The 18,150-nt window shown below is 48.1% G+C and overlaps 2 protein-coding genes across 2 annotated transcripts; one reads left to right on the forward strand and one right to left on the reverse strand.

Annotated features, from left to right (window-relative positions):
• Nucleotides 1–658: 658 nt before the first annotated feature.
• On the forward strand, nt 659–11,148 carry LOC111835732 (GTP-binding protein 2). The gene is made up of 12 exons (XM_023796334.1): nt 659–1,026; nt 2,276–2,302; nt 2,947–3,131; nt 3,424–3,532; nt 3,609–3,806; nt 3,923–4,097; nt 6,546–6,765; nt 6,984–7,119; nt 7,401–7,459; nt 7,620–7,791; nt 8,321–8,485; nt 8,974–11,148. Exons 1-12 carry the CDS (start codon nt 832–834, stop codon nt 9,121–9,123), a joined length of 1,791 nt encoding a protein of 596 aa, XP_023652102.1. The 5' UTR covers nt 659–831; the 3' UTR covers nt 9,124–11,148.
• On the reverse strand, nt 10,648–17,959 carry polh (polymerase (DNA directed), eta). Its single transcript, XM_023796333.2, has 11 exons — nt 17,850–17,959; nt 17,004–17,149; nt 16,667–16,801; nt 16,338–16,561; nt 16,024–16,196; nt 15,847–15,950; nt 15,311–15,430; nt 14,930–15,053; nt 14,753–14,818; nt 13,763–13,935; nt 10,648–12,891 (listed from the first exon to the last, which is right to left on the reverse strand). The coding sequence occupies exons 2-11, from the start codon at nt 17,138–17,140 to the stop codon at nt 12,006–12,008; spliced, it is 2,142 nt and encodes a 713-aa protein (XP_023652101.2). The 5' UTR covers nt 17,141–17,149; nt 17,850–17,959; the 3' UTR covers nt 10,648–12,005.
• Nucleotides 17,960–18,150: the final 191 nt, after the last annotated feature.

An 18,150-nucleotide genomic window follows, 5' to 3' on the forward strand; every position in this document is an offset into this window, starting at 1 on the left:
TATTTACTTCAGTCATTTAAAATAATCATGCACTGACTGAGTTAAATTTACTGTTGAAATATTTTAACGATTCTAAAAGAATATCTGACAATGCTCCTAGTCAATATATAGCGCATCTTAGCAAAACAATAATAACAATAATAATAACAACAACAACATCAATAATAATAAATGTGATAGTTCGGTAATTCTGTGGCTTTCAACCCATCAGTAGCTCTAGGTTTAACAGGAATATGGATGATAAAATAACTTACTTAATAAACAAAAATATGATACAATTGGGGCAGTACTCAGGACAGATAATACACGACATTACAGGTTAACTGCGATATTTTAATAGACCCTTCATACTATAATGAATTGTGTCCTTTTAAAATACACAATAAAAACTTTGACTAAGTTTTTTAAGGAATACAAAAGATAATGGAAGATTACAAAGGGTTTCAGTTTCTTTTTTCCGTTTGATGACGCAAAAGTAGAGCAATAACTATTGCAGGAGATTTCAACGTTTGCGCGACTTACTCATGAATAATAAATAAGCACTGATCGCTGATCAGGTAATTGACAGACATATTGACCAATGACAAAGAGGAGACTGCTTTGGCGTCATGTTAATATTAATGAGATCGATGACGTATATCCGTATTTTATATGGGGAAACGAGTTGGATCTGTTTTGTAGTCCCTGTATGGGGGGTTTAGGTGGTCTGTTTCCTTTTTTATTTTTTGAAAAATCTTTACCTTTTTTTCTGTATTTGCCCATTCGGTGTGAATGACCCGAATCAATAAAATATATCTTCGAATGTGATTTTATAAATAGGGGTCTGAAGGAATGGATCCGCGGGTGTCAGAGCTCTTCGGTACCGGCGCCGGGTTGAAGTCCGGCTCGCAGGGACTGGGCTCAGGTGCGGGCAACGGGTTTGGGCTGGGGTTGAAAAAGCCCGGTTCGAAAAGCGGGAAAAAGGCAAAGAGTAGATCCAGCAGAGGCACAAAACCCAGCAACAACCCACCATACCTACCTCCGGAGGTAAGCGTCCTGTCCTACCGGGCAGACAAAGCTATGCTGCGCTGACGTTCTGGACGATGCTACGTGGCCAATATCAGTGCTTCATAATAACAGTCAGGCTGAGCATTCGCGGATATATCAGCGGAAATATAATTTATCTAATGCTTCCTTATTTGCTATGCTAAACGCGTTACAGCTAAATTGCTTATATATGACAAGGATTTGCTGTGTTTTGGGAATGCATGCTTAATTACGGCTGCATGGCCGTTTCTCATTGCTGTGCTTTTTGCACATTTGTGCCCAACGCTTGCAGAAAGCCTCGGAGGACACCCCTGTACGGTGCCGTGCTGCCCGATCGCCGTTTTAATAGCTCTAATAGCGGAGCAGCTGGGCGGGCTTGGCCGTGTTTGTAAATACGGGGAGTTGACACTCGTGACGGGGGCGGGAATGCATCACCCACGGAGAAGTCGCGTCACTTTGACCCTGAAAATCTGCAGAGCGATGGGGTGGGATGAGCTGTACTTTGCAAAACCGATAAATGAATATATGCATGTTCTAACCTCCATGATACCTACAGTTTAGCAGCCGTACATTGCGTGTTAGCCGTATCTCACCACGTTTGCTCTTGCCCCTGCTGTCAGGTGGGGGTATTTTTTAAGGGCATTTAACCGCACGAACATGTAAATCCCAGAAAAAGAAATTGTAGTTAAACATTAAGCGTATCTTAAAATATATGTTGTCATTTAGAGAAAGCTAGAGGCCAGCTGGCATGACATGTCACCCCTGGTTATTTTAACGGCACAGTGGGTGTCTTACTGAAAACATTTCGCCCAGTAAACGGATCTCGCTCGTTTGGCTTTTGTTGTGACGCTTTTTGACTCCGTCAAAAATTTTCCGTCAGCAGTGAAAACGAGCAGTACCATACATACATACATGCACAGATAACGCCCCAAATAAAGTACTTCAGCTTCCTGTTACATATCGTGAGGGGACAAGTCTCAACATGATCCAATGGCGTTTGATGACCTTGTGAATTTACGCCCGTGAAATTTTATACAGTAAGAAGAATATGGACCTAAAATGATCATTGACATGGGAGAGTACTGTTTTTGTGCAGCCCTCAAACAATTGTGAAATTGTTTAACTTTATTTAGCGTTTGGGGCTTTTAGTTTGCAGTTATGCATACTTTTAGAGTAAAATAATAATTGGCAGAATTAGGTTTCTCCTTTATGTTGATCATGCTAAAATTCGTTTTCTCCCCCATTTCAGGCTGAAGAAGGAAATATCGAATACAAGGTAAATGTGGGCTGTTCTGACAGGGTGGTTCACAGGACACCTTATCACTGAACACAGCTGAACACAGCTGTCAAGGATTAGTAACCATACACATGGTGGCACTCTATTAGCTCTGGGGAAAAACTCTAATGTTTGGCCAGACTAAAAAAAACGCCTGTAACTATTTATTTATTTATTGGTTGGTTCTTTTTATTCTTACCATTTTTTGTTAATGCCTTTAATTTTCTCTTGTGTTGTCTTGTTTACCACTTTTTCAGTTTTCTTGGTCTTATTTCAATTTATTCGTATATTATTATCTGCTTAAATGACAGTAGAGGGAGATAATGCATTGTACAGTTTTAGTTTTGGGTTTAGGTGTATGGAAGTTGCTAAGTAATGTTGATGATGATAATGATTATTATTTTTATAATAATAATGTGATGTTATGGGCTGGACTGGCTTGGGCACCCATGTTCTTGGGCTCATCTTTAGAGTTCTAATGACCTGCTGTGTCACGTTACAGTCTACGTTACAGTACTGCATGGCTCACATGTGTCGGGCAGTGCCATTGGCCTGGCCAGGTTACCATGGAGATGCTGGCCCAATAATCAGTGCTGCCCTGACACCTTAACCCCGCCCCCCTCCCCGGCATCTTTCCCTGGCAGCTGAAGCTAGTGAACCCCACGCAGTATCGCTTTGAGCACCTGGCCACGCAGCTGAAATGGCGTCTGCAGGAGGGCCGCGGCGAGGCCGTCTACCAGATCGGCGTGGAGGACAATGGGCTCCTGGTGGGCCTGTCGGAGGAGGAGATGAGGGCGTCGCTCAGGACTCTGCGCAGGATGGCAGAGAAGTGCGTTTACATCTGGAACCCCCCCCCCCTCTCTCTTTAATATCTCCTGTGACAATAATTTCTCACTTACCTTACCTTAGATGAGAAGTGAATATTTAAATGAATAACATTTCTTTAGGCTAAAGTTTTAATTAAATAGGAACTTTTTATGGGACTTTATGTTGTGAAAACTTTATCTTTTCTAGTCAGTGCCTAGTCTTGCATGGCCCAGAGGTGCGTTTGGGGGGTGTCTCTCCAGGTGCTTTGGCCGCTTCTGTACCATCTGTTAAGTGACGCCTGCCTTCATCTGCAGGGTTGGCGCTGACATCACGATCCTCAGAGAAAGAGAGGTAGACTACGATTCCGACGTCTCCCGAAAGATCGCGGAGGTCCTGGTGAGGAAGGTGCCGGACGACCAGCAGGTGGGTTTTTCTCGCGCCAGACGGCGAAGGTGTGGCCCAGCGCCATGCTAACGTCGCGGGTTGTGTACGTGCGCAGTTTCTGGACCTGCGTGTGGCAGTGCTGGGAAACGTGGACTCCGGAAAGTCCACCCTCCTGGGCGTGCTGACGCAAGGTGAGCTGGACAACGGCCGAGGGCGGGCACGTCTCAACCTCTTCAGACACCTCCACGAAATTCAGTCTGGGAGGACGTCCAGCATTAGCTTTGAGATCCTGGGCTTCAACAGCAAAGGGGAGGTAAGCCACAACGACACTAAGGCTCCCTCAAGCTAACGGAGCTGTGGTTGTTGTGGGGACCTGCGAGCTGGTAATTAGCATTACGCCTCAGACCTCTAAGTTTCCTTCTGCCACAGGTGGTGAACTACAGCGAGTCTCGTACGGCAGAGGAGATCTGCGAGAGCGCCTCCAAGATGATCACGTTCATAGACCTGGCCGGGCACCACAAGTACCTGAAGACCACCATCTTTGGCCTCACCAGTTACTGCCCTGACTTTGCCATGCTGGTCGTTGGCGCCAACACCGGCATCGGTGAGTCTGTCATGTTTTCACAATTGCCCGAAAGCAGCTATATTATGTATAAACGTTGGATGGCAGATGAACACGCGGTATAATTCTTGCTGGGGCAGAGGGACGACCAAAACGCACATGCTGTTAGATGAGCTGTAAGGTGGAAGTTAGATGTAGCCGTAGAGGTTCAGAACCCGAAATGCACCGCTGGTAGCGGCTCGGTCTGGCACAGATACGGGGATAGCCGGCACGACGGAAATGCGTCAGTGCCACACGCGAAAGTGGGTTGGGAATGTGGCCTGTCCAGGGTGTATTGTTCCTGCAACCAGAGCCAAGGTCTTACTTATCTGGCAGTAAACTGAATCTGTTACGTAGCAGCTTACTGGTGGACTGTGACGAGGTGGGGGGGGGGGGGGATCTGAGATCCCTGCCAGTGTTGTAAGTGCTGTTGACTTACCGCTGTAGGGCCAAGGAAGTCAGGACTGCAGCATTGAGGAATGGCTTTGAGGCCATTAGGGGTGTGCTGATGTCACTGCTGTTGCACCTTTTTTTTTCGGCGTTGCCAGTAAATACTGTATGTAAAACCTAGATGATGGAAAGCTCCAAGGACCAGTGCGCTTAATGGATTCTCATAAAACAACTGCATCATTTGCCAGAGACAGTGCTTTTCATATAGAACGCATTTTCATGAATGATTAATAGTGGGTGAGAGACTTTGGACTTTGGAGAGTTATATCGCTTTTACAAGCTGGCAAACTGGTGCCCGGATCAGCTAATGCAGGCGGGCATTTGTGTAACGCCTGTCATATTGCCATGGGGTCGATGCCCTTGTGCTATATGCGGTGCGCTCTTAGCGTGATTAGCATTCTTTGGGATCATCGAGATCAGAGCTATCCAGGCTGTTTTACGGCATCAGAGTCGCTGGGAGTGGCGACGATGTGTTTACAAGCAGGTCCTGCCGCAAAGGCGCTTGGGGAAACTCCTCTCGAGTGTCGTGATGTGTGCAGTGGTCACTAAGGCTCGCTAAGGAATGGCGACCTCTACAGTAAGGGTCAGCTGTATTTAGAAATCAGGTTTCTTAAGGCTCGTCTTTCAGTTGCAGCACCTCCACCATGCCTGCTGAGGTTCCCTCGTCAGATTGCGGTCCCCGAACATTTGGGATTGAAACGACATAATTCTGTTACAGCGCAATATGACATCTGGTGTCAGTAATTCGGAATAGGTGAAGTTGTGCAGCGCGATGCTAACCGTGATGCTAGCATTGTTTTGAGAATTAATCCATATTGTTCTTCACAATATGTAACAGGAACCCTAAGGGCATTAGTTGGGGTGTTTATGTTTGTGTCATACATGCTTTCACTGCTGATGGAAATAAAGCACTTAATACTTAGGACAACCTCTGTGGGAACTGTGCTCTAAGCATCAGATGCAGATCCCCGTATACCGGGAGGGAGGACGTATCTCCTTGCTGTCAGCACGTTCATAAATACTGGCAAACAGATGCCTGGTTCCTTTGTGGATCTTGCCTTTTCCTAGATGGGCTGTAGATGCATTGACTATACATTGTATTACAGGTTACTTCAGCATTTGTAAAGACATTCAGCTTATTCAAAAATGGACCATGAACACACAATACAAGAGACACCTGGCAGTAGCACAGTGTCGCTGTTCTTTTTTGCTACAGTGCCCCCTATCTGTCAAGTGTAGAACAGAGAGCTACTTAAGAAGCACTATTTTGTGTGTTGATGAAGTTCTGTTTAGTGTTCTGTGTAAGCGCTTCCACAAAGCCTTCAGAGTGGTAGTAGGTGAGTAGTAGGTGAGCTGGGCAAGGATAAGATCGAAAGAAGCTGTTTACTTATCCAGAACTTTAAGATGTTACATTTCAAAGAGGAGATGTCATGATCAGCACCGGAGGGGCGATCTCTGGTGTCACTGGCCCTACTGGGGCGGTCAGGTGGAAAACCTGATTCTCCGATCTCCGCTTTCACTGGGGCAGCCGGCAGCAAAATGAAGGGTTGAGTTTATGGAGCTGGAGTGGAAATCTGGGAGGGAGGGGTCGAGGAGGTTCTGTATGTGAGACCAGTGTGAGTTAGATAAATCGTAATGAGTCATGCTGGTTCTTCTCACAGGAGTCTCGAGTCCCTTGAACAAAGCCACTACTCAAAGCTAACAAACCCATTTCCCTTCTGATTGGATTTATATCTGTGACATAATAAACCAGTTTGGCTAATTTGCCTTGTACTGTCAACACGGTGTTTCATTCTGTAACCAGAGTGTTTTTTTCTTGTGCCATGGAGAAGTTTCCAGATTCTTCTCAGTGCCCGACTCTGAATGCTCCTACTTATTTCATGTTGACACCTTGAGGTGTTTTATGCTTTGGCACCAGTGTGTCCAGTGTTGAAAATGGAGAAGAGTCTCCTGTTGGTTGGGTAGTGAACGGAGCACTGATGGTTCTGGTTTGGCTCTCAGTGGGCACCACCAGGGAACACCTAGGGCTGGCCATGGCTCTGAAGGTGCCCATCTTCATCGTGGTCAGCAAGGTGGACCTGTGCCCGTGTGGCACTGTGGAGCGCACCGTGCGGCAGCTGGAGCGGATCCTCAAGCAGCCTGGTTGCAACAAGGTCCCCATGGAGGTGGCCAGCGAGGACGACGCCGTCACCGCCGCCCAGCAGTTTGCTCAGTCACCCAGGTGAGTCGTCTGCGTCCCGTCGCTTCATTCCTACCGCACCGGATGTACGGTGTCTTTACGGCTCACGGCAGAACGGGCTATTTATAGCTGCGGCCATCTGTGCAGCCGCCGCGGGGTCTTCAGCTGAGCTGACATACATGCACACGTCGTCCTTACGGTGGTGAGTTTGTGAGCCGGAGCTCGGCGTCTGATGGAGAGTCTTGTGTTTCCGCTCTTAGCATCACACCGATCTTCACCCTGTCCAGCGTGTCGGGGGAGAGCCTAGATCTGCTCAAGGTGTTTCTCAACATCCTGCCCCCCCTCAGCAACAGCAAGGAGCAGGAGGAGCTCATGCAGCAGCTCACCGAATTCCAGGTCCTTCAAAGATGCATATTTCCATCTTTTTTTTCCTTTGGGGTGGTTCAGCAGGTTGGGACGCTGTGTCTGTGACCAGAAGGTCGTCGGTTCAAATCTAAGCGTCGGCAGAGTGATTTTACAGGAAGGCCTTTAACCCTCAGCCACCCAGGGACTGTTTGACCGTGCTTTCTTAGTTATACAATATTTCAGATAAAGTGTTCAATTTATAAAAATATAAATATCCACTTTTAGTAATTTGCTAAATGAAGCCCAACCTAACAGAGATGGTGTCCCTGCAGGTGGATGAGATCTACACTGTGCCAGACGTGGGCACAGTGGTAGGAGGAACTCTCTACAGGTCAGTGCATAAACAAGCCCCCACGTGTCCCCAGGAACTTTCAGAATGTGCCTTGACCATCAGCGGGACACGGATCCCGTGTTTTTGGGATCCCGTTACTCTGGCGCTGCCCGGCTGTCAGAGTTCTGGTCAGCTTATCATTCCCCGGTTCTGCCTGCAGTGGGATTTGCCGTGAGGGCGAGCAGCTGGTGGTGGGCCCCACGGACGAGGGCAAATTCCTGGGTCTGACGGTGTGCAGCATCCAGAGGAACCGCTCGGCCTGCAGGGTGCTCCGGGCGGGCCAGGCCGCCACGCTGGCACTGGGGAGCTTTGACCGCTCGCTGCTTCGAAAGGTCAGCCTTTGGCGCGGCCTGGTCGCCATGGGGCCCATTGTGCTCATTGTCATGTCGGTTATTGTAACAGGTGCTTCTGTTCAAAGAAATCTGCACAATACAGTATTTTCCTGGAAGCGCTCGTGTTGTGTGATTTGAATCCGCAGTCTTCAGGTTACAAGCCCATATTGTTAATGGGGGTGCTGCTGTTCTACAGGGACTCCGTCACCCTTCCAGGTTTCCTGTTCCCCTTAGTGTTACAGTGCCACAGTGCTGCTCCATTCAGCCATTCTGTCACCTTTTGGCAGAGGTGGAGATTTCAGGTCCAGAGAGTACAAATCCAGACCAAGATTTTGTTTCCACCAACCAGCTGAGTACTCTGTGACTGTGACTCTTTATACTCAACTGGTTGGTTGAAACAAAATCTTGGTCTGGATTTGTACTCTCTGGACCTGAAATCTCCACCTCTACATTTTGGATGTTGGTGCAACCTTTCAGCAATTAGTTAAGGACTGCAGGCATGATGCCCCCCCTCCCCCTCCCCCCACAGGGCATGGTGATGGTGAGTCCGCAGATGAACCCCACCATCTGCTGGCTGTTTGAGGCTGAGATCGTGCTGCTCTTCCACGCCAAGACCTTCCACAAAGGCTTCCAGGTGACAGTGCATATAGGAAACATCAGGCAGACGGCCATGGTGGAGCGTCTGTACGGGAAGGTGGGTCGTCCTCTGAGCACCAGCCTCACATCCTCCTGTCCATCTATAGCAGTCTTTCCCAATCCGGTCCTCGGGGACCCGCAGACAGTCCATGTTTTATTTCTGCCGGGAGCTGGCAAGGAGCAAAAACATGGACCACCTGTGGGTTCCTGAGGCCTGGGTTGGGAAGCACTAATCTGCAGTAATGCTGATTTTTGTAAGTGTTTTTTTATGTTTTTATTTTGAGCATTGTAGTATATCTTTTACCATTCTTGAAACGCATGATTTATGGCTGCTGTTTTTGTATAGGTGTAAAGTATTTTTAAAGTAATAAACAAAATGAGCTGATTTAGTATCCCCACTTTCACTAGAATTTTTTCCCCCCACTAGAAATTGACAGTACTCAATTTCCTAATTACTACTGAAAAGAACTTTGTCAAAGAGCAGGAAGTCCCGCCTTCAGACTAGGCCCTGATTGGTCAACTCGTGCCCCTGCTGTTTCTCTCCAGGAGGAGCTCCGCACAGGGGAGAAGGCAGTGGTGCGTTTCAGGTTCATCAAGCATCCCGAGTACTTGAAGGTGGGCGCCAAGCTGCTGTTCCGGGAGGGCGTGACCAAGGGCATCGGACACGTCACCAGTTTGCAGCCAGTCTCCCTGTAACACCGCACACCCAGACCAGTCCTCCGCTGATGACGATTCAGCACCGCCACCCCCCACCCCCCCTTCCCCATTTTGTCCCTCTTTGGTCTGGGTTGGCCTCTGGATAACGTTTGCTGCCTCACCTTGCCAGCCCCCACTTTTTATAAAACAAGAAGTGCTGTTAGCATGCACTAACAGTTTTACATGCCAGATTTTAATACGTCCATCCCGAGACTCATTCACCAGATTATTGACCAGCAAGACTTGGTGTCGAAGCTGATAGCCTGCCACACTAGTTCTGCTGTTTTTAGCAATCTGAAAAATACATCAGATATATTTTACTTCTGAAATATGTGAATATTATGCTGAGGCAGCTACGTGACTAAACCAGGCAGTTCTAGGTCAAGTAGAGTGCAACTGCGTAGTATTGAAGGAAATTGGGCAGCTTTAAGAAAGAAAATATCCTTGAAAGTTGCCGAAGTCGCGCTGGATGTTGAGATGTCTGTCACATGCATAACTCTGCTAAACGTTTAAAGGGAGGCATATCCAGCGGTTGGCCCAAGTAAGTTTGTCTTGAGTGAAATTTGAACGTGCGAACAGTCTTCTCAGCTGGAGACGTTTACAATACCAAAAAAAAAAAGAGTCCTCTCTCTTTATGGCAGCTACTAGATGTCCTCTGGCCTCAGCGATAAGCCAGGGTAAGAAGGTCCCCCCTTATCAGACCCAAGCCCTGGGACTGGTGGGATATTTTTGGGCCCCAGAACAGCATCGCCACTAAGGGCAGCTTAGAGACAGGCGGCACAAGATTGATTACTTGGGAGTTTCTCTCAGTAACTGTAGAAACATGATGGCATTAAGAGGCATTTATATTGACAGTAGCCGCAGAGGTTCTGGAATCACAGGGGGATCTTCTGCTTTTACGGACCCGTCTTGTCTCGTGCATATCTGGGCAGATCGCCCAATCTCTGCCTGAACTCAAGAACAGAAAGGCTCCATCAGCCCAGTCAAGCGGGACCTTGATGGGATTTCTGTAAATCACGAGCTGGAATCATTGCCTTTTGTAAAATCGAAGCTGACAGTCAGTAAACAGAATTCTGTCTGTTTCTTACAAGTGCTTTAGTTCCACTGCAGAGTATTTTTAAACGACTGCATTCTGTTTGTAAGCGATCGATTGTTAACTTGCCCCAAGGTGCATCTTCGAGCAGCACACTGAAGATGCCTGACCAAAGTCTGGTAGCTTTGGGGACCCGAGACCCAAGCTGGCGAGGTCACCGTCACCGGCAGAGCCGAGTGAGCATGCGCTAATCCAGCCTCTTTGAGCGGCTCACTTCAACCGCGACGCCACCAAGTGGTCGCGTTTAGAGCAGTCTCCCGGATTCGTCTCCTGTTACCGTTATCGCTTCTTTAAGTTGTGGGGGTTAAACTTAGTGCCTACAAGAGGGACAACTGTCACGTCTCCCTGAGTTTCCGGAATGTTTTTGTTAAACCTTCGTTTGGTGCTACTCTTTGGAACCGAATGGGGACGACGTGTTTTTTCGGACACCACGCTCTGGGCCGTTTCTCCCACATCATTCACGAAGGACGACTTAGTTCCTCATTAAAATGCAGCAAAGGCTCCAAAGTAGAAACATTTAATCGTTTCAGATCCCAGCTTCTATCTGGACGATTTTGTTCATAATTCTTGTGCAATTTTTTTTTCCCAGGGGGAGACTTATATACAAACCAAAACCATCTTTAGAGAACAGTGTATCAGCTGTTTGAACCGTTCTCACTGTTTCAAAGTGTTTTTTATTTTATAACTTTGTAGGTCACCTTTTAGCAAATTTTTTAAACATCATTTTCATTTTTCCTCCACTAGTTAGGAGTACACCCGAATATCACACCTGAGTATCACAAACATTGTTTCTTTTACCAGGTACCAATGCAGGAATGTTTTTAAAACATAGTAATATTTTAATCTTTCTTTTGACTGAATTATCAGAGACTTATGTACAGTTCCAGTTTGTATATTATTGTGTATATAAATAAATCTTTATTACAGACCTATCCACAGGGTTGTGGTCACAGTGCTGCTTCAGTCTATCTGCTGCTGTCTCATTTCCCGCTTCTAACACTCAGTAAAGTTCTTACTTTTGAATGCAGACATTTTCTGACTGCTGTGTCGACAGGAACCTATTAAGCATTCATGATGGAAAGACAAGGTTAAATTGGATTCAGTTCCCCTCAGCTGGTGAGCTACTCATTTGCTGGGGCCCGAATACACAATGACTGGCTGGAGAGCTTTGGAACCCCCGACAGGAAGTGACATCACGGCACTGGGCTTATCATGGCCTCACCTCTTGTCAAAAAGCCTTCGAGCATCATCTACAGGCTGTTCCTCTGCAGGAAGTGCCTGTGTCACTGTCTACCAGCAGCCAGAACACCAGAGTCAAAGAGACTTGAATCGCACAGCAGCCAACCTATATTCCAGCACAGCAAGCAAATCCCTGTGTTTAACACAAAACATCCCCCAAGCTGTGAAGGTGATTCATAAGTCAGCATTATTCACCGTAGTTTACTGTACTTATAATTCAAGAACATTAAGATAAAGCAAAACACAAACTATGCAAGCAAAAGGCCCTTAAAAAGATGGGAGAACATTTTGGTCAAAGCTGCGATTCTACTAAAAAAAAAAAACCCCAAGTCCAAGGCCAGTCAGCAGAATAGACGCAGATGCTGACCCCTTCAGGCAGGAAAGTGCAACTGCTCAGCGTCACTGAAATACTCTGCATGTTGTGTTAGGGCATCATATGTGCAGGCTGTTAAAATTGCAATGGTTTGTATATTTTAGTTAAGGAATCATTACTAAGCAGGTGTAAAAAAAGCATGGTTATATGGATCTATATAAGCAGTCTTGTTTTGCTTCAAGTCCTCTTGAAGAAGGAGTCCAGCGTTGGGTGGGATCCCTGAGATTTGGACTTTTTCGCTTGGGGTCCCGATTGGCTCTTGAGTTTCGTCTTGCCGCGTGACGACTTGGGAGATTCGGCGGCCAGATGAGGGGCGACTGCAGGGGCGGGACTGGGGGAAGATGAGGAAGAGGAGGAGAAGGAGCTCTGCAGATCCAGTGCGAAGTGGTAGTCGGCGTGCTCCGGCATGTCCCACGCTGACACCTGCTGGCCACAGCGATCGCACTTCACGGCGTCGGCGTCGCTGCAGCCGGAGGGGCTGCTTAGCTGCCCTGACACATGGGGCTGGCCGCCCGTTTCCACAGGACCCCACCCATTTTTGCTGGCCTGAGTCGCACTTCCGTCTCCGCCCCAAGCGGAGCCCCCTTTCCCTCCCCAGCTCGGCTGCTCGTCGTGTGGTGGTTGGGGGGCCCCGTCTGCGGGGGAGGCTGGGTCCTTTACGATCTTCAGTTTGTTCTCGAGGGTTTTCCTCTCAAAGAAGGAGGAGATGCCAGGCTTGCGCTCGGCCTGGGGCTTGGGGGAGAGGGCCAAGCGCTGGGGGGTGGGAGCCAGCGGGGCTTTGGTGGGGGAGGGCTGCGACTCTGTGTCTCGCCTCTCCTGCTTTTCAGCAGCCCTCTGAAAGAAGGATTGGATGGTACTGAGCCGCTTGGGGGCAAGACCTGCCTTTGAGCTGGCAATGGGAGAGCGAGGGGTGGGGGAGGCGGGGGCGGGGGAGCCAGTGGCAGATTCCTTCTGCGTGGCGCTAATGTCGCTGCTCAGAAAGCTAGCGATGCTGGCTGTGGATCCACCCGGAGCCTCCATGAACTTACTGGCGGACAGGTGGAGCAGCGTGAGGGGGGGTGACCTGCACAGAACCACAGCAGCATGTCAGGGACCGAGCATAAAGAGACAGACAGGATTGAGCAGCGCATAGTGGATAATTAAGGGCTCGGTATTTCAGGTGACCTGACCGTTCAGTTTGAGGATTCTAGAGCTTGACCTTGAACAGGTTCAGCCTTGAAGGGCCCCCAGCACAGCCCAGGGTTGGGCCAACAGAACCAGAACTGCAGCCCATTGGACCCTGGGCTGGTGGCATGGGAGAAGGCTGCACGATATCATATTGCGATTGTCTGAAATATGAGCGCTTAATATTATAAAACAAAAGATGAAATTTACCAGAAATAAAATACAGCCAAACAAAACTTGCTATTATCTACCAATAGAATGTCATATGTTGGTGGTGTTGCTGCGAGTTACGTTAACAGACACAAACCAGCGCCTACGAATGATTACAGGGCTGTGGATACCATCTTTCTACCTTGTTTATCCACAATATCCCCTTTTAAAAGATGTGGCTGTTGATCTGTCCCTTTCTTCACAGCCACTTGTGCTTATCGCTTCCATGATTTATCAAAACAGTACCATGTGGCGTTCTCCGCTAACTGAGTTTAATAAACATAAGGATACACCAAATCTATACAGCTTAGCTTTTGGGCGTCACAATACACCTCTCATTAATATTTTAAGCACAGTATTAATCTGCTTATCAAATTGTAGGCGTAAGTAAATGTCTGTATATTCCTGAAAAGCTGGCGTCCGGACTAATGTTTTGCCCGTCATCTGAAGCCCTGGGGATTGCTGCACAATTATACCACGATGTGATATTGGGCAGCCCTATTGTGGGCCACATCCTGCCCACATCAAGCAGAGATTGGCTCAGAGCAGAGGTCACTCACCATGCTGATTGGTGGTTGCCAGCAGCATTGAGGCTCTTGATGATGGCGAAGGCGTCAGCGGCGATCTTGCCGGCCTCATAGCGAGCCAAAGCGCAGCAGCGGGAGAAGCTACAGGCCCTCCGGTCCCCTGCCTGACGCACCCCGGCTGTCAGCTGCTTGGCAACGCGGCCATTCTGCAGGGACACACTTGCATTGGCATGTGTCTACTGAGCATGACAGGACAGTGCATTGAAGCCCCCACAATCAGAGGTCAAACATCTCACTGTCTAGGTGTCTCAGGGTGTGTGTTCTAGGTAGTCTTGGGGGGGGGGGGGGGGTAACTATACCGATCAGCAATAACATTAAAACCATCCGCCCAATATTCTGTAGGTCCCCCACGTGCCACCAAAGCAGCTCTGACCCGTCATGGCATGGACTCCACAAGACCTATGAAGGTGTCCTGTGGTATCTAGACCAAGCCATTAGCAGAAGATCTTCTAAGTTCTGTAAATTGCAAGGTAGGGCCTCCAAGGATCGGACTTGTTTGTCCAGCACATTCCACAGATGCTTGATCGGATTGAGACCTTAGATTTGGAGGCCAAGTCAACACCTTGAACTTTTTTGCCGGTGGAAACGGGTCTGCATGGGCAATCTGCCCAGTCTGTGGCCACGCAGCTCTATATGCATCCAGCTGCACTGTGTGCTCTATCATAGCTGCAAGATGCGATGGACTGTGTCCTGACACCTTTCTATCATGCTTCGCATTAACTTTGTCAGCTAGCCTAGCCTTCGCTCCCCACACGCACCAATGAGGCTTGGGCACCCATGACCCCATCGCCGATTCACCGGTTGGCCTTCCTTGAAACGCTTTTCGTAGGTACTGAGTTACTGACTGCTGCATACCAGGAACACACCACAAGACCTGCCGTTTTGGAGATGCTCTGACCCAGTCGAGTAACCATCATAATTCTGCCTTTGTCAGTGTCACTCGGACCCTTATGCCCTCCTCACCATCTCTCTGTCCTTAGTCAGTCGCTCCTCCAGCTCCAGGGCAAGTTGGTAAAGCCAGTTCTGCACCTGTGAGGAGAGAGTGGAGGAGACTGATGTCACAGTACTTTAAAAGCGTGCTGACCAATCAGATTAAAGAGTGGAGCAATCTGACCAATCGTCTCATCATGGGTACCAGACCTGGTCTTTGGTGGCCAGGGCAGACTTCCCAGGGAAGTTCTTACTGCAGCCGATGGATTTGGGAAGCTGCCTCGGTTTGACGGGTTCAAAGTCAATCCCACGGCTCAGGTCAAACAGCCACTGACTGGAGACAGAACCGTGTTAGAACAGAAGTCCATTAGAGGTTACCCCAGAAAAATGCAGTACGCCAATGTATCCACATTTTAATCTGGATGATACTATTCAAACACCTTTGATTATGAGTATTTTAAATTCCACTGACCTTCAGAAAGTACGCATACCTGTCATATTACAGAATTGTAAAAATATGTGCCTTTACCAAATCAATTACTTGTGTTCGTTTTTTTTGTGTTTGGGAATGCTACGTGCTTTGGGGCTCACCCCGTCTTCTCCCCAAAGCGCTGCTCCAGCTGGGCCTGGGTGAACTTCGTGATCTCCCCCATGTTCTCCACCTCCAGACTCTCCACAATGGACGTTCCTAGCTTCCCACCAAGGTTCCGGCTGCAGCGATGACGTGGTGACACTCGGTTAAAGGGTCATGCGAGGATGGCAGTTTAAGAGAGGACCAGAACATCCGTACACCGTGACCGCCAGGAGTAAAAACCCAATGGCTCCATATTTTTCTGGTATATAAACAGAGGGAGGCACCAGAGGGCTCGCAGCAGGTGTAGAATAAGCTCACGGGAGTTTTACTTACACCAAAATGTTCAGGAGGAGGAACAAAAAATGATTGGTTCAGAGAGATAACCAATAAGATCCAATCAGATATTGTGGTCCCGCCTCCTCTAGTTGCTTGGGCCCACCTCCTCTACAATATGATTGGTTATGTCTCTGAACCAATCATTTTTCATTCTGCCTTCAGGACATTTTTGCGTAACTAAAACTCCTACAAGCGTAGAATGAATGGAGGCACTCACATCTTGCTGATGGGTAGAGAGCTGAAGAGTTGAGGCACAGAACCTGAAGGGAGGATGGTTTGCCGGTTTGGCTTGTTAAAGCCGCACGCCAGTTTAGCCAGCACCTGTGACAGAGACATATTTCAGCTCAAATGGTGCACAAAGGTTTTCCGGTTTGGGCTTTTCACTGTGTCCCACCTTGTTGTGCGATATCCCGGCAGAGCAGCGAAAGCCAGTGTGCTTCTCCACGCCCTCTCGCATTTCCTCCACGATCAGAGCCCCCATGGCCAGCTGCAGGTCAGGTGATGCATTGCCGGGACAACCGGACAGGGAGGCCAGCCACTCATGGAGGCCGAGCAACCGCTGTTCCTCTGCACAGACACAAAGGGGCGAGACACAGCAACCAATCAGCAGGCCCCTGTGACACCTCCCGACCTTTACCAGTTTGTGACACAATCACACACTTCACTGTCTCATTATTTTGACTTTACGGAGGAACCAACATGGCCGACCTTTGTCTAATTCCTTCGCTTCTGAGTGCCCCGTGGTACTTTGTGGAAACCCCTGCACGTAGGTGGTCTTCAGCTGGTCGGGCTCGACCCGCCTGTCCCGCATGTCCCTCAGCCTCTGCTGCACAGCAGCGGTCAGGTCCACGTAGGCCTCGTCGATACTGGCCCTCTCGATCACGGCGTAGCGGGACATCACTTCGATCACCTCTACGCTGTCCTCACGGTAACTAGACGGGAGTCAGGGGACACTTGGTCTGACTAGCCCACTGACTGGCCCCTGGCGGCTGGGGGGGGTTCTCTGTCCACACTGGGAAACCAGGTCGTTCACCTACTGGGTGAGGTCGGCCTTGCCGTGGGACTCGCGCACCCGTGCCACCTGCAGGTCGGGGCACAGCTTCTTGGCGTCGTCTGCCCACATGTTCCTGGTGACGCCATGTGCTCTGGCCTCGTAACTCACGGCGATGATGCTGCAAGAAGGACCGGCATGGAGCGGGACAAGGGCTTCATCGAGACTGTCTGGTAAATCGAGCATTGGAAATACGACGCCCCAAACATTGTACCTAATGCCTTAAAGGGCCATAACTTGGGCGCTGGGACACCACAGACCACAGCCCCAACATATCACATCACAACCATTATTCACTGCCAGCGACTGCCTGGGTAACTCACCCCCCACCTTTCCACGTTTTATACTGGGCCACCACACATGGTTTGTTCTTCAGCTCAGGGTTCATTCGCTGCTCGACTTGAACGTAGAAACAGTCCATGTCTATCAAAGCGATGATTCTCTCCTTCCCGTAACTCATCTTTGGAGCCTAAAGGGAGAAAAAAAGGTAATTTAGATAAACCTAACCGTAGTTAATTAAGTGCTCCATATACCGATGAGCGAAATCAGATTTTTTTTCCCCTTTTTAAACAAAGATGCACCTTTGTATTTTGGAAAAATATATATATTTCAGTGCACAATTACTTAGGCTGTTCGTTGATACTGGATTAAGACAAATAAAAACTGGTCGTCCTTCTGTCAGTATTACCGTGCCACAAAGCAGACAGAATATTTAAATAACATCGGTCTTGTCGGTGCAGCATTACTCTAAAACAGTTCGATTATTAACAAGGCAAACGCAGCACACACCCGTAAGACATCAGTAAGTGGCTAGTTTTCACTTCCTCAGTTAAACGAAACCATTTTACAGCTGTAGTTCAGGGTGATTTGCATATACTTATATAAATATATATACTTCAATTTTGAAATGCTTGGGGGAAGCTGTACATTTTGGCAGACTAATTATGCATTTTCATGTTATCAGCTAGCAAATGAATGAATTTAGATTGTAAATTGTGTACGACATCTTCTGGTATAAACAATTCGAGTCATGGTTAACAACAGTGAAAATTGTCTCTGAATCGGTAAGGAGCGACGTTCAAATACGACTTATTGATAGCATCATTATGGATTAAATCTCATCACCTGCACATAACGTGTACATTAAACAACACAGAAATAAAACTTACAAAGTCGAGAGCGCTAATTTGCAGCTTCCTTGCACAACAGTAAACACTTAATCCATTTCAGAGAAAATTCAGACTTCGCGGAAGAAAACGGCGATAAAAACGTCATCAAAACGCACCGAAGCACCAGCCGGTATCCGGCTCTGGGCGCCATATTTGTGAGGTCAAAAGAATTACCTGTGTGTCGCGGTTTCGGAAACACAATCAAATTCGGGTTTATCGGCTCGGTATATTCATACACGCATGGAATTGTCTCCGGTTGTTAGTGGTTCTCATACATACAGTATATACATAAAGATGATGT

This window comes from Paramormyrops kingsleyae, chromosome 3 (genome assembly GCF_048594095.1).
Source record: "Paramormyrops kingsleyae isolate MSU_618 chromosome 3, PKINGS_0.4, whole genome shotgun sequence".
Taxonomy (NCBI): domain Eukaryota; kingdom Metazoa; phylum Chordata; class Actinopteri; order Osteoglossiformes; family Mormyridae; genus Paramormyrops; species Paramormyrops kingsleyae.

Excerpts from the sequence above, each read along its gene's own strand:
- LOC111835732 (XM_023796334.1), top strand. The coding sequence starts at position 832 with ATGGATCCGCGGGTGTCAGAGCTCTTCGGTACCGGCGCCGGGTTGAAG. Across the intron at positions 3,132-3,423 it reads CTGCGCAGGATGGCAGAGAA|GGTTGGCGCTGACATCACGA; the intron begins GTGCGTTTACAT and ends CTTCATCTGCAG. Across the intron at positions 8,486-8,973 it reads TGGAGCGTCTGTACGGGAAG|GAGGAGCTCCGCACAGGGGA; the intron begins GTGGGTCGTCCT and ends GTTTCTCTCCAG.
- polh (XM_023796333.2), bottom strand. The coding sequence starts at position 17,140 with ATGAGTTACGGGAAGGAGAGAATCATCGCTTTGATAGACATGGACTGT. Across the intron at positions 15,951-16,023 it reads CCGGGATATCGCACAACAAG|GTGCTGGCTAAACTGGCGTG; the intron begins GTGGGACACAGT and ends TCTCTGTCACAG. Across the intron at positions 15,054-15,310 it reads CGCTTTGGGGAGAAGACGGG|TCAGTGGCTGTTTGACCTGA; the intron begins GTGAGCCCCAAA and ends TTCTGTCTCCAG.